Genomic DNA, 13,381 nt, shown 5'->3' with positions numbered 1-13,381 from the left:
AGATTGCTTGTCTAGTCCTGTGCCAGCTGGCAAGCACCACCAACCTATGTGCTTGCCTATTCCGCATGATGGCCACACCCATTACCAGCCAGGAACAGTATGCCCTGAAAGTGCTAATGCCATTTGTCTTCCATCACAGGGAGATGCTGACAGGACAGCGACTTGGCTGAGGATGAAGAAACCTCCACCCAGGGCATTGGAGTGCCAGATGAGGCATTCCTTTTGCTACATGGAGGCCCCTGTGGGATTGTTAATGGCCCTTCTTGTGTAATGATATAACACTGCTAGCTCCTCCTGCATCTGTTTTGGCCCATAAGCAGGTGCCAATCCAACAGGGAGAGTTGACACCCAAGCACACAATTGAAAGTTCATCAAGTACTCATACCGCAACAGAAGTGACACTCTGACACAACCAGCATTCTGGTCATTCTTTCCCTACTGCCATCAAGGAGGAACCTCTAGTGGCTAAGAATCAAGTAGGCTACCAGTCAAAGGGATGTGAGAGCCACTTCATTGTCCCCGGAATCTCTTTAATAAAGTTGAATCATTGTACCTGACTGAAGTGTTGGTGTTGGTTTCTGTGGGGTACCCATGGGAGAGGGAGTTTTGGGAGGAAGCAATAAGGACCTGGAGTGGGTACCTCATCCTGGCAAGACTGCAGCCACATAAACAGACACAGATGGGTAAGGGGACAGGCTGCCTTTCCCCCAGCCACAGTGCATGTGGCAGGCTTCATTGGCAGGTCAGCAAATTCATTTTGTAGAATGGGGAAGGCATCCTAGGAAAGTAAGTTTCTGTGGGGACAATGCCATAGGTGGTCATTTCTGGAGCAGCCCTAGGGCAGGTGGATGGCCTCAGTGGGTTTGTGTGGCCTGACGTGGAGTGTTGGACCCCTTGCTGGAACAAAGTTCAGAATCTAACCAGAATATGAAAATGATGCTAAAAGATCAAGCAGTTCCTTCATTAAAACTCTAAAATTAAAAAAAAAATGTTTTGGCCTGGTGCCTAAAGGAGAGTAGAGTAGGCACTAGGGAAGCGTCAAGAGAAAGCACACGCCATTGGCAATGTGCTGCTGCTGAAAAGCCTGTCTCTCTTTGGTAAAGGTGGATGCACAAAAAGCAGGCTTGTGAGGAAGATTTTAACTGGCAAGAAGGACCATATAGGAGGAGGCAGTCCTTGAAGTACCCTGGCCCCAAGCCCTTTAGGATAAGGTGACCAGATTTTAACATTGATAAAGCGGGACACCATTGACCGGTGGGGGGGGGGAATTCTTAATTAAAAATTTATGGAGCAACAAAAAATTTCATAGAACGCAGAAATAGTATTGTAATATATACATTTTTAAATTTCAACATAAGTACAATTTGCCAGGTGCCCCTAGATGTCCCTCCAAAAGTGGGACAATCTGGTCATCTTACTTTAGGACTTTCAAGGCACTTGAATTCTGCCTAGAAACAGATGAGTAGCCAGTGCAGATCTTTCAGGCTGTGGGCAATACATCGCAGGCAGCTGATTCTCTAGATAGTTTGGAAAGGCAGCCCCAGAGAGGACATACTAATGTGTACATGCCTGCTACCTATAACATTTTCTACTCTTATACTACTTTTCAGCATTGAGAAGCATATATGTATCATAAAAGAAAAGCAGAAACAGTTGCTTAAATGGAAATGATTGTTTATTAATAATGGCTTTCTGACTGAGTTTTTTTTCCCCTGCAGGAGCAGCAGCAAGGATAGGAAAAATCTTTAATTTAACTTTACAGAAGATTACCTTAAAAGCCTGGCAAAAAGAGACTTATTATAATAGAAAAGCTAAAAAATCAGTTATGGTATGCTATAAACTGTTGTTACTGTACTTGCATTAATTTTCTTCAGTATATAGAGAGGGCATCATAAGCAGGATCTTTAACATTACTAAATTTTATATGTTATATTTGAATAAACACAGTATAAACTGAATAACTAATACAATTAAGTACTCATTAATGTTGAAGGGAGCTGTATGGGATCTGCAACCCATATGGTTCCAGTATCTGTATCAGTAATCCATATGATAGATTGGAAGGAAAAAAATGGAAGTAGCATGGATGGTGTAGTTTCACACAATAAAAAGATCCTGGCACATGTGATATTTTAGTGATACACTTTTGTTGAGTCCTAGAACAAAATTTCAGTCCAGTGGCACTTTTACGACCAACAAAGTTTAATTCTGGGTATTGTCTAATGTTTTCCACTGGATCTTTATAAGGCACTATGTCTGCAAAGTACTTTTTTACTGTTAGTTTACATTGAAATTTTATTGTGATAGTACATATATGTACTGCAAATTATTAGATAATACTTCCAGTTGTAATATACATAATGGGATTTATCGGTTTCCCCACATCTGAAGGCTGTGTGCTTTCATTTAAATGTGAAATGCTGTTAATATTTTCATTATGCTTTGTACATAACATAAATTGGTTGAGAGTCTCTTTTAATTTTTAGATTTATTTTATTTACATTATATATGGTCTGCCTTTCTCATGGTGACACAAGGTGGATTACTCAGAGTGAGTCAATGCATTTGACAAAATGGGGTATTCAACAAAATGGAACATTCAACAAACAATGTGTTAGGACTGTTGAAGTCTGGAACCAACCAGAAAACTAAAAGATAGAACTGAAGCTCATTATGTGGTAGAAAAATTATATAATAGCTATGTATAGCTACTTAAAGTAAGCTATACATAGCAGTATAAACCACAGGAATTTATCCAAGTAAGGCTGTAAAGCATTTTGTACTGTATTGTCTGTGCAAAAGGCCCTATTTAATAATTCTATTTTGCATCATTTGCATCATTTGCAGAAAACCCAGTGAGTGGTAGACTTCTTGTCCTCCTCAGGCCCCCAGACAAAGATTCCATCACCCCATATGACCGTGTTCCAAACCATATCATAGCAAAACAAATAACTTCAAGACCTTGACCTTCCCAATCACCATATTTCTATATTTTGAGGGTTTAGTTTAAATTTGTTTACTTTTAGCCAGTTAACTACAACTACCAGGTAGCTATTTAGTATGTCTATTACATCATCAGGAGATCTGGATAAGGATATATAAACTGGATATAATCAGCATATTAGTGACAACCAACTCCAAAACTGCAGATAGGATTGCCAACCTTCAGAAGGAAGCTGAAGCTCTTGGGATTACAACTGATCTTCAGGTTTTAGGGACAGATTCATCTAGAGGAAAAAGCCACTTTGGAAGGCATTCTACCACAGTGAAGTCCATGCCCTCCCCAAACCCTGCCCTCTCCAGTCTTCAGCCTGTGCCTCTGGGCCCCATGGGGGAGCGGGTGGGAAGGCGCTTTGCACTCCTGACTGGCTGGAACTCTGGTCTGTCCGGTGAGGGCCCAATCAGAAGGCGCTTCGCACCTTCCGATTGGGCCCTCACCCGACTGGCTAGAATTTTTGTCCGTCCTGGTCTTGGAAGGCACCTTGTGCCTTCCGATTAGGCCCTCACCCGGCCCGGCCCCGCCCACTCTCCGCCCACTAAGCCCTTAATCAGTTAATTATACCGCTCTCCGAGCAGTTACAGATGCTAATGGTTTGTTGATATATATATCATATTTCTCATTCAAAACCATAACTATACTGTGAATGAACAAAATAATTTTTTTTCTGGTATTTTGTTTTTATATTGCAGCATTTACGAAAAGGAGATATTGAGGAAACTGATAAACCAGCTCAAGTTCATCATGCTGAAGTGCATGAAAAACGTCACTTTGAAAGACGTCTGACTGAAAGAATCCAGCCTTTAGAACATAGTACACCAACAAAACATGCAGGTTTGCCAAAATCACAAAATGCATTGGTCCAGGTTAGTAAAATATGTTTAATATATACATAGCTGTGCAGTGAGCCACTTTTTTTTGGCTAATTGAAATATGGAACCGCCGAAACTGAATTTTTGTTTTGTCCTGTCCTGAGATGCTTTAAAGCTGTAGAACATGGCTTATATCCCCCAAAGTTCAGCATATTTCCCAAATTTTGCCATTAGAATAGTTGTATGTTATATATAAATGTATGTAATAAAGTCCTGATTAGGGTTGCCATATTCAAGTGTCCCATGTGAGAGTGACCTAAGTTGCATGTTGATTGCTTGCTAATTATGCCAGTTAAGTGCATTACTGGTTGTGTTAGCTACCAGTTGTTTTTCATCTCCTCCAAAACAACTACAACATACAAAAATCAAAGGGAACATATGCACACCTGATCTTTTGCTCATGCCATGACTTGAGACGTTGTCTGGAAGAGATAAAGATGGAGCCTATGGTTTCTAGCTTTGTAGTCCTGGCAGTATATGGGTTTGCAATAAACGTGCAGTTGCAGTTCCATCTGAGAGATTCTTGTTTATTTTTCTCCTGTGTCTTGAACTTTGGACAGTGAAATATTAAATACCCATACGCCTTAGCTTGTAGAAGTGCAAAGTCCTCATAGTCAGCTGAAATAAGATTTGGGCTTTTGTTCTGTGCACAGAACAGCAGCCTGTTGGTTTTCTGTGGTTAATGTGGTGAACGCTGCAGCAAAAATTTACTACTTATTTCTCAACTCTTATATTTATTAATATATTTCTGTGTTTACAATCTAGATCTTTCATTATTTAAACTTAATTGACTTGGGAAGATGTGCTCAAGTGTGTAGATCATGGAATGCAATGATACATGTTTGTTCAGTGTGGAGTAGTGTAAGTACATATGCATATGAGCAAGATCTAATAACCATTTTTTAAAAATGAACTGAGGAGAACTATGGTAATGAATAATAAGGCACCCAATTGTAATATGTGTTTTGGCAACAGCATGCATGATAGAAACACCGTTCTTATAGTCTCTTATTCAAGTGTGTGTGTGTGTGTGTGTGTCAAAGGTAATATTGTACTAATAAAATCAATTATTTAGCCTTCACTGTCTAGTTCCAATTGATTATTAAATGTACCACATTTATATATTTGTTCACTTCCTATATCTGTTACTGGAATGAAAAAAATTCAGCAGAATACTTGAGTCATGATGGCAAAAGTCCCTAAGACAAAATGAGTTAAGGGCCTAGAGAACCACCTTTGAAGCAGATACTTCCCAATTCTTGGGAGAATATTCAGCACATATATTTAATGAACCACTTAAATATAATTATCAACATTTAATTTTTTTATTACATTAGATATAGTCTGCTTTTCTCAATGGGTCTCCAAGTGGATTACACAGAGTGAGTCAAGAAGAGACATTTAATAAACAGTGCAATAGGATTACGGTTGTAGGACCAACAGGAATTCTAAAAACAGAACTGAAACAATGATTAAGCATTAACATGAAACATTAAATGGGCAGGGGACAGAGTCCCCCAGCAGCTGTCTCCTTGGGTGAATTGCAGAGTGTGGGGGAGGGGTTTCTCTGCCATTCACCAGCATGCCTGAGGAGCCACAGCAGAAGAAGAGCCAAGGCAGAGGATGCAGTGGGCCTTTTAAGCCCCCCACGTAGTGAGGACATCATGGAGAAGGGAATGATGGGGAGCATGAGTGGCCTTCTGTGCTGCTCCACAGTTGCGAGGCAGCCTCAGAGAGGGCATCGGGCCCTCGCTGACAGCCTTACAGCAAGGACAGAATCAAGAGCCCCACCATTGGCAAGGAGGTATGTTGGTTGGTCACAGAGCTACGCAGCCAAACTGTAATGTGCTTTATGTGAGGCTGACTGTTTAGAAACTCGAATATCCAAAATGCTTTGACTTGCTTTTCATGGGGGAAGAGAGAGCATATTACATTAAAATTATAGCAACAGCTATGGTTATTTTACTTATGGCTTGTGTGTCAGAAAATTACCAGTAATTTATTAGAAACTAACAGTCCATGTAATATATTCAGTTAAAATCACTTTTTGCAGTTTATGGTGCATCTCATCTTGGGAATTTCTGATATAAATAAACAAACAAACAAACAAATAAATAAATAAGGAATTGGTACTTGAATAGATGGCAAATCTAGGAAAGAGGAAATGCAAGAGCAGCCTTGCTCTGGTAGTTTCCAAAAAAGATTCTAAAGAACATATTAAGAATGGTTTCTTATGCAAGCAAAATAGTGTTAGTTGAACAAGTCTATCACATGGAACAGTTAGTAGTCATTTTTATCATTCTTGGGAAAATTAATTTTCTCTTCTAGATTAATTTCTCTGAAGTAAAAGACAAGATGTGGGATGGTATAGGAGCAAATATCTTGCTGAAGTGGCGTGCTTCTGTTGTACATTTGAATCTTCATGGGTGTGTCACACTGCAGTGGCTTACTTTTAAAAGTATCGGTAAGTATTCTGTTAAATTACATTGCATTTCTTCTTTTATTTGCCTTATATATTTTTCTTGACTGTTTCTGTAGCTATTCTTTTGAAGTATCTAAAAATGTACAATATTTTTGTAGTTCTGCAAACTAATATACTTTAATGTTAAGCATTCAAATGATCTAGATTTTTAAAAACCAAGTTCTTTGCTCTTTGGTGGGGTACCTCTTTGTGCCTACCATGCACCTCTGTGCCTTTGATATGAATGGTTGTAGTTGTATGCTGTCAAGGCTCACAATGTTCAGTTTGTCCTGCAGGCCTTGATATTTATCTTTTGATAGCCGTTAGTCCTGAAGGTAACTGATACCAAAAGCTTCTGTGCCTTAATTTCATGTCTTGCACAAAATTTTATACAATATTTCTACTCTCAGAGGTGATTTCTACTAACACTTGCTTCAACAACCTCTATGCCTTATACAAAATTTCTAAATTCCATTCTTGATTTTGTAAATTTGGAGAAATTAAAAAGTATTATACAATGTAGCTTGTATTGTAAATGCCATTGCATTGGAAATTACAATATTTAACATCAAATACCTAAAGTTGAAATATTCTAACTTTTAATGTTTATCTTTTATACATATATCACCAACATAAAAAATCTTCTTCTGATTTAAAATATTTTTCCCATTTAAAAAGGACTAATACCTATCACTGTCATTAAAACAGTATTACCTGTCTGAATTATGTATATTTAAAATAAAATATTCATCCATTGCCTGTAAAAATTTCTGCTCCCTGAAATGTATTCTGCCAACAGCTTCAGTGTCTTAATTTTGTATCTTTTGTGAAGTTTTTAAGTTTCATATTTTGACTTTTTATATTTGGGTGTGCTTCTTTGTTCATCTTATAGGTAGAGTGGCTTTATCTTAAATTCTTATTTAATTTCAAAGTTTTCTCTGATTTTTTAATTTTATTGAGAAGATCGAATATTAGTTCTCAGGAATGATTTGGAAGTCATGAGTCTGCAACTTCCCTTAAGCAGCTCCACCTGATTATTCTCAGATAGCTCTCCATTTTGAATTTGGTGTGCAGCAGTTGGTGTGTATCATGACGAGTTTGTGAGATCTGCAATGGCTGGGCATTAATTTTGTGGTTTTCTTGTCTTATTTCTTGTATAATTTGCCCCTTTAAAGCTTTAAATTGTGCAGAGATAACAGTAGATAAGGTTTGAGTTATTCTTGAGTTTAGTATATTCAATTAGTTATTCCACATAGTTTTCAATATATTCCAAAACCATACAAAATAGTTTTAAAGCCAGCCAATTTTCAGCTAAAAATTCAAATTAGATGATTGGCTGGGAGGATGGCGATCTCTGCTGAGTGTAGGTCAGCTGGCCTCATTGTAATTCCCCCACTGAGAAAACTACTGAGAAAACTATTTCTCCAAAGGAAATCTCTCTCACTCAACACCTATTTCCGCCTCATAGCACCATACATAACTCATGAAACAACATCTACCTTTTAACACAACACATACCTCATGAAAGAACATCTCTCTCATCACACCTCTTAGAACAAAATCCACCTCAGTGAACATATACCTCAACAAACATTTGCCTGTACTACCAAGCTTCCATTTGACTACCTCTTACTATTGCACATGTACATTTCACACAAGGTGATTTCCTATTTGTACAATATGTCCCACTAAAGATGAATAGCCAACTATTTCACCTAGGAGTGGGCTGTTACTAGAGGATCTATGTGTTTGACCCTGAGGGGGGCCTGAGAGCATTGTGGGCATCTCTTGCTAAGTTTCAGGGCTTGCCAGGAGTGCCTGCAAAGGTGTTATAGGCTTACTTTAGGTAGCCCCTGTCAAAACTCTGGGGTTGTCTGCCTTTCTGTCATTCAGAATTTGCATTTGGAGGCTTGGAAGTGACCTGGCCAACTCAATATGGGTTTCCATTCTTCTGCCTACTAGAAGGATACAACCCAGTTGGTGTGTGTGCTCTGGACCTGTTTTTTTCAGCCCTGGACAGGGGCTGTGAGAGTTGTGAGCATGTTTCCCTTGTTTGTCTTGTGTAATATCTGTCAAACTGTCATGGGGTTATTTTGGGGAGCCCTTGTCAAAATGCTGCGGACATCTGCCTTTCTGTCATTCAAAATTTGCCTTTGGAGACTTGGGGGTGGCCCAGCCAGTTCAACATATGTTTCCATTCCTCTGCAGAGTACACAAGTACACCCCAGTTGGTGGATGTGCTCTGGAAATGTGTGTGTCATCCCTGGCAGGAGAGCTGTGAGAATTGTGGTCATGCTTCCTTTGCTTGTCTGATGTGGCTAGGGTGCCCACCAAGCTGTCCTGGGGTTACTTTGGGAAGCCCCTGTTGAAACTCTGGGGGTTTATCTAAGTTGTCATTCCTGTTATTGTTGTAGATCAAAATCATTGATATTATGGTAATTTAAACCACTGTTGGATTATTGTTATTTCTTTTTAGGTCATTTCATGTACTACCCCATAGCGTTATATGTAAACCTCCCTGAGCCATATGGGAGGGTGGTATAAAAATCTAATTTTTAGATTTAAAAATTAGATTTAAAAATTTCCCTTCTTAGTGGGTGTGGAATTGGGTTAGTTATATTTTGCCGCTATTCTTGTCTTAACTTTTGTATTAATTGTATTATGTTTTATTGTGCTTTTATTGTTTTAGGGGATTGGTTTTTATGTGACCCACTCGAGCCTCTGGGGGGAGGCGGGATATAAATTTAATAATAATAATAATAATAATAATAATAATAATAATAATAATAATAATAATAATAATAAACAAGCAAATACATTAATTAAACTCTGGGGATGTCATAGAATAGAATACACAAGGGGGAGGTCACCCATAGGTTTGTCTTTAGCTTGCACAAGGTCTGCTCATTCAATATTCTCTTGAATCTCCTGAACTTCCCCTAAAAAGCACTTTCCTGGGGGCACCTTCTTTTGGGGGCTGTAACTTGGAACCTGTACATCCAATCCTCACCAAATGTGGAGGACAGGTAGAGGAGAATCAATCAGAAACCCCTGCAAGTTTGGTTTTGTACACCAAGAGGTCATTTTGCTGCATCACAAATCTCACAAACCAAACCCAGTTTGGCACCTAAAGGTTTGTGACAGTTCATAGCTCATGAACCAGGCATACCATGAACCAGATATCGAGCCACATTTTTTTGGTTTCTGCCCATCCCTATGCATAATATAAACAAACTCAGTAAAGCTTGTCATACAGATTCAATCACAAGAGAAGCTGTTATTACTGAATTTCTACTTTTCATATTATGACCTCTATCAGGAAAAATGTCCTCTCCAAGAGAAACAAATGAAAAAACCTATACTGACATGGATTTTGTTTAAAAGTTCCATGCTAGATTTCTTCCACCTTGTAAAAATAGTAACGATCTTATGTTATTATCCAGCTCCTTTATAACAATACATTTTTTGCTCATCATCCATATGCATTTTATGTGGGTCCCATAGAGGATTATATCATACTTGGCCGAAACTATTTGAAGCAATCCATCTTCTTACCAGACTTTGACCACTCAGTGTTACCTAAAAAGTGACTAATAGTCAAAATACACTGTAATGTTCAAAGCATTTCCAATTCATGATACTGACTGCAAGGATAAAATTACAAGGTTTATTTTTATTAAGATTCTGTCAATCTGTATAAAGAGCATGATCTCATAAGAATCTAACCATTTGTATATCAAACTCAAATAGCCAAACGGCAAAAAAAGATTACTGTTGTAACCCCCATAAAGGTACAAAGCTTTAATGATGCCCTGCTATGCAGAGGACAGTGTTCCTCCCTCCCTCCCTCCCCTCTCTCCATCTATCCATTTATTTATTTGTAGCTGTGGAGGAAAGTAGTATGTGACTAGTCCAATATCAGTCAGTACATGGCTCAGGAAGCTTAAGCAGGAATAACAAACACTCCTGAGAAAAGTACATCCAAGCATATTGAGAGTGCTTTCCCCTCACCACTGAACAATTGCAGTCTTCTCTTGCACCATCTACTTAGAATCAAGTGGCAGGATTTACAGTTCCACATATATCTAAGACACTAGCCCTTTTCAGAAATAAAAGCACTGATTCACCAGAAGACCAAGGACTTCATATCTACTGTTCCCCCTCTATAATCCATTTATTTTCTGACAACTCTACTGTTCATGGAAACAACCCCGCCTCCTTATTCCTCTCTCCTTGTTATTATAGCCAACCTCTCGTTGCATGTTCTACTTCCTTCTGATTTATTTTGTGCCAAGATCTTTTACAGGGCTCAGCCTAGAAGTCTATTTTCAGTACTGAAGCGGAGAAAATAAACGGGAAGTACTAGTGAGAAGAATGCCTTTCTCTTGTCAGGATCTACGTGCAGCCTCCTGCCACATTTAATATTTAGGACCAGGATGCCTTGGACCATGATATTAAGCTGTGTTTTCAAGATTAAGGGCTGTGTTACAGCAATTGTCTTCTACCACACTACCTCCAAAACTGCACACCTAACTTTATCTGTTTTTTCTCCAGTCTCCATCCCCAAAGATTCCTCTTCTGTCAGCACCAAAGATACATTGCCTCTTTCCCTCTACTCCTTCCATATCAGTAAAAAAAACCTGTTTTTTAAAATTTCAAACTGTTAAAAGGGACATATTGTAACTCAGTGTTCCTGGTACATGACATGCTCATTGACAACCGAAAGGCAAGATATCTGAAACATCATGATTGGGGGATAACTTTATGCTAACAGCAAACAAATAGTGATATGCACTGTCTTCTTTAGTAACCAAGACTGCATTTACCAACTGCACAGGTGTCAAAACAACCACAAGATGCAACACAGAAGTAAATGGAGTTGTTCTATCCAGGCACCACTGACTCTATAGCACAAGCAAGTATGTGCAGATGCAAGCCATCTTGGCATGGTTTTAAGAGCTGAACACCAAATAGCAACACTGAGATAAACTAGCAAGTGTACTTGACTCATATGCAAGCTATTAGTTGGATCGAAATAAGTTTATCCAGGGATAGTGATGTCATTCATAGCAAAATTCTTAATATTCCTACTCTCAGTGGGCTGAGAGAAATAACTCGCCAGAAAAGAAAGGATCTCATTTACATTTAATACCAAGGCTTTCTGAAAAGAAGTTCAGAAAGGGAAAATCAGTCACTGCTTCAAAATTACATTTTATGCCAATGCCTCCACTTTACTGAGAACTTACAGAGAGAGTAAAAATGTATAACTCCTTATTGTCACCAACCTATCTTCAGTGTTTCAAAAGGCAACATTATACGTAATCAGAATTTGCTAAAGCAATTGTTTGGGATGCTTGTTCTGCATTTCAGATGCTGTTGCAAATGTAGTATCTCTAAAAGCCAAGCTGCCAGCTCTGCTGTTGCATCAAAGTCAGGATGCTTTGGGCTCACTGAGATGCCTCTGCTGGCCAGTGATAAGCGAGGGAGCTGCTTATGTGATTTAGCAATGGAAACAGCCATACAAAGATGACTCAGGCTATAGCCTTCGGGGAGGGCGGTATATAAATCTAAATAAATAAATAAATAATAAATATAAAGTTAAATGAGAGCCTCTGCATATGTCACTTTATACTAACCAGCAATTCATAGGGAAGGCAGCAACATGAATTTTGTTTAAGAGCTAGAGAAATACTAACCAGAGCCAATCCAGCTTAGTTTCTGAGATTTGACAGATCAGTGTGGCTAGACCATCCATGTCAGGTCATATATGTAATATTAGGTGTTTGTTATTAAGTCATCCAGGTTTTGTTGGACAGCTTATCTTGTGGGTCTTCTGAGCATCTAGGCTGCCTGCTCTGGGTTGGGAAATACTCGGAGATATTAGGGGTACAGCGTGACAAGGATGGGGTTTAGGGAGGGAAGGGACTTTAGTAGGGTGTAATGCCATAGAGCTCACCTTTCAAAGCAGCCATTTCTCCAGGTGCACTGATCTGTGTTACTTGGAGAACAGTTGTAATTCCGGGAGATCCTCAGCCGCCACCTGGAGGTTAGCAACCCCATGAGCCACATTCCCTAACAAGGCAAGTTTCAGGAAAGGCTATTACTCAGGGCCATTTCGCACGGCTTCAAAGTAGCACAATGGTTGCTATTTGGAAACGCTACTAATTTGCCATAACCCACGACGTCGTAGACAATCTGCAACAATCCTGAAACCAATCAGCAAAAAGCGCTTCGTTGTGGCGCTTTCAGGGGAATCCAGAAAAGTGGATTCACCCTCCGGATAGCGATACACTCCTGCAACCAATCTGCAACAGTAGCGCTAAAGACCTGTGCGTTACCATTGTTGCTGGTTCTTCAAAGTCCCTCCCCCTGGCTCTCTCCTCCAAACTTCCGGCGAAGCGATCGCCATTTTTTTTTCTCCGAGCGAGCGGGGATAAACGCACTGGCGAGCCTCTTTCTGTTTAGAGGCTTCCCTGGCTTCAGTCCTTCACCTTTAGTCACTAAGCACAAACCACTGAAAAGCCCGTTTATTTCAGCAAAAAAAAAAATAAAGTCCCTTTATTTTTTACAAATAAATTCAGCCGAAAATCGGGCCCGTGAGAGGGGGGGGGGATTTTTTTTTTATCACTCGAGGCAGCGTGCAAACGATCATACAATCAAGCGACAGCTCACATTAGGCAGCTGGATGGGTCTCTCCGTAGCAACGAATCTACCTAGATTCGTTGCTATGGGTCGTTTTTTTTTTTTTTTAAACCTTTCTTAAAGGGAAAGGGGCTGTTTGGGAGCATGCTAACGGCTGCCCATTGGCTGCTTGACGGCCAGGGGCGGGACGAGCTTGGCAATAGCGCTTCCTTTCTAGCGATTTCTGCCGAGACCGGAAGCCTGTGGGAAACGCTAAAAAACGCAACTGATTCCACTACAAAGGCAGGTATGCATAACGACGAATTCCACTATTTTAAATGGCGATTTTTCATTCCGCAAACAATTTGCAACAAAGATCCCTGTGCGAAAAGGCCCTCAGTTTGGTTTGTGATTCCCACTTAGCACTGA

General features: G+C 39.5%; 1 protein-coding gene across 4 annotated transcripts in view; it reads left to right on the top strand.

The window, feature by feature from the left end:
• FBXL13 (F-box and leucine rich repeat protein 13) overlaps positions 1–13,381 on the top strand; it is an 82,279-nt gene that overhangs the window by 14,157 nt on the left and 54,741 nt on the right. For 3 of the 4 annotated variants that reach the window (XM_077338082.1, XM_077338079.1, XM_077338081.1), the window contains 4 exons: positions 1,719–1,828; positions 3,691–3,864; positions 4,636–4,731; positions 6,199–6,334. In XM_077338082.1, the coding sequence (XP_077194197.1) occupies positions 1,719–1,828; positions 3,691–3,864; positions 4,636–4,731; positions 6,199–6,334 (516 nt within the window). The remainder of the gene's footprint in view (positions 1–1,718; positions 1,829–3,690; positions 3,865–4,635; positions 4,732–6,198; positions 6,335–13,381) is intronic. The other variant, XM_077338080.1, reaches the window with a different exon arrangement.

This window comes from Paroedura picta, chromosome 5 (genome assembly GCF_049243985.1).
Source record: "Paroedura picta isolate Pp20150507F chromosome 5, Ppicta_v3.0, whole genome shotgun sequence".
Classification (NCBI taxonomy): Eukaryota; Metazoa; Chordata; class Lepidosauria; order Squamata; family Gekkonidae; genus Paroedura; species Paroedura picta.
This window is presented reverse-complemented; position numbering and strand designations above follow the sequence as displayed.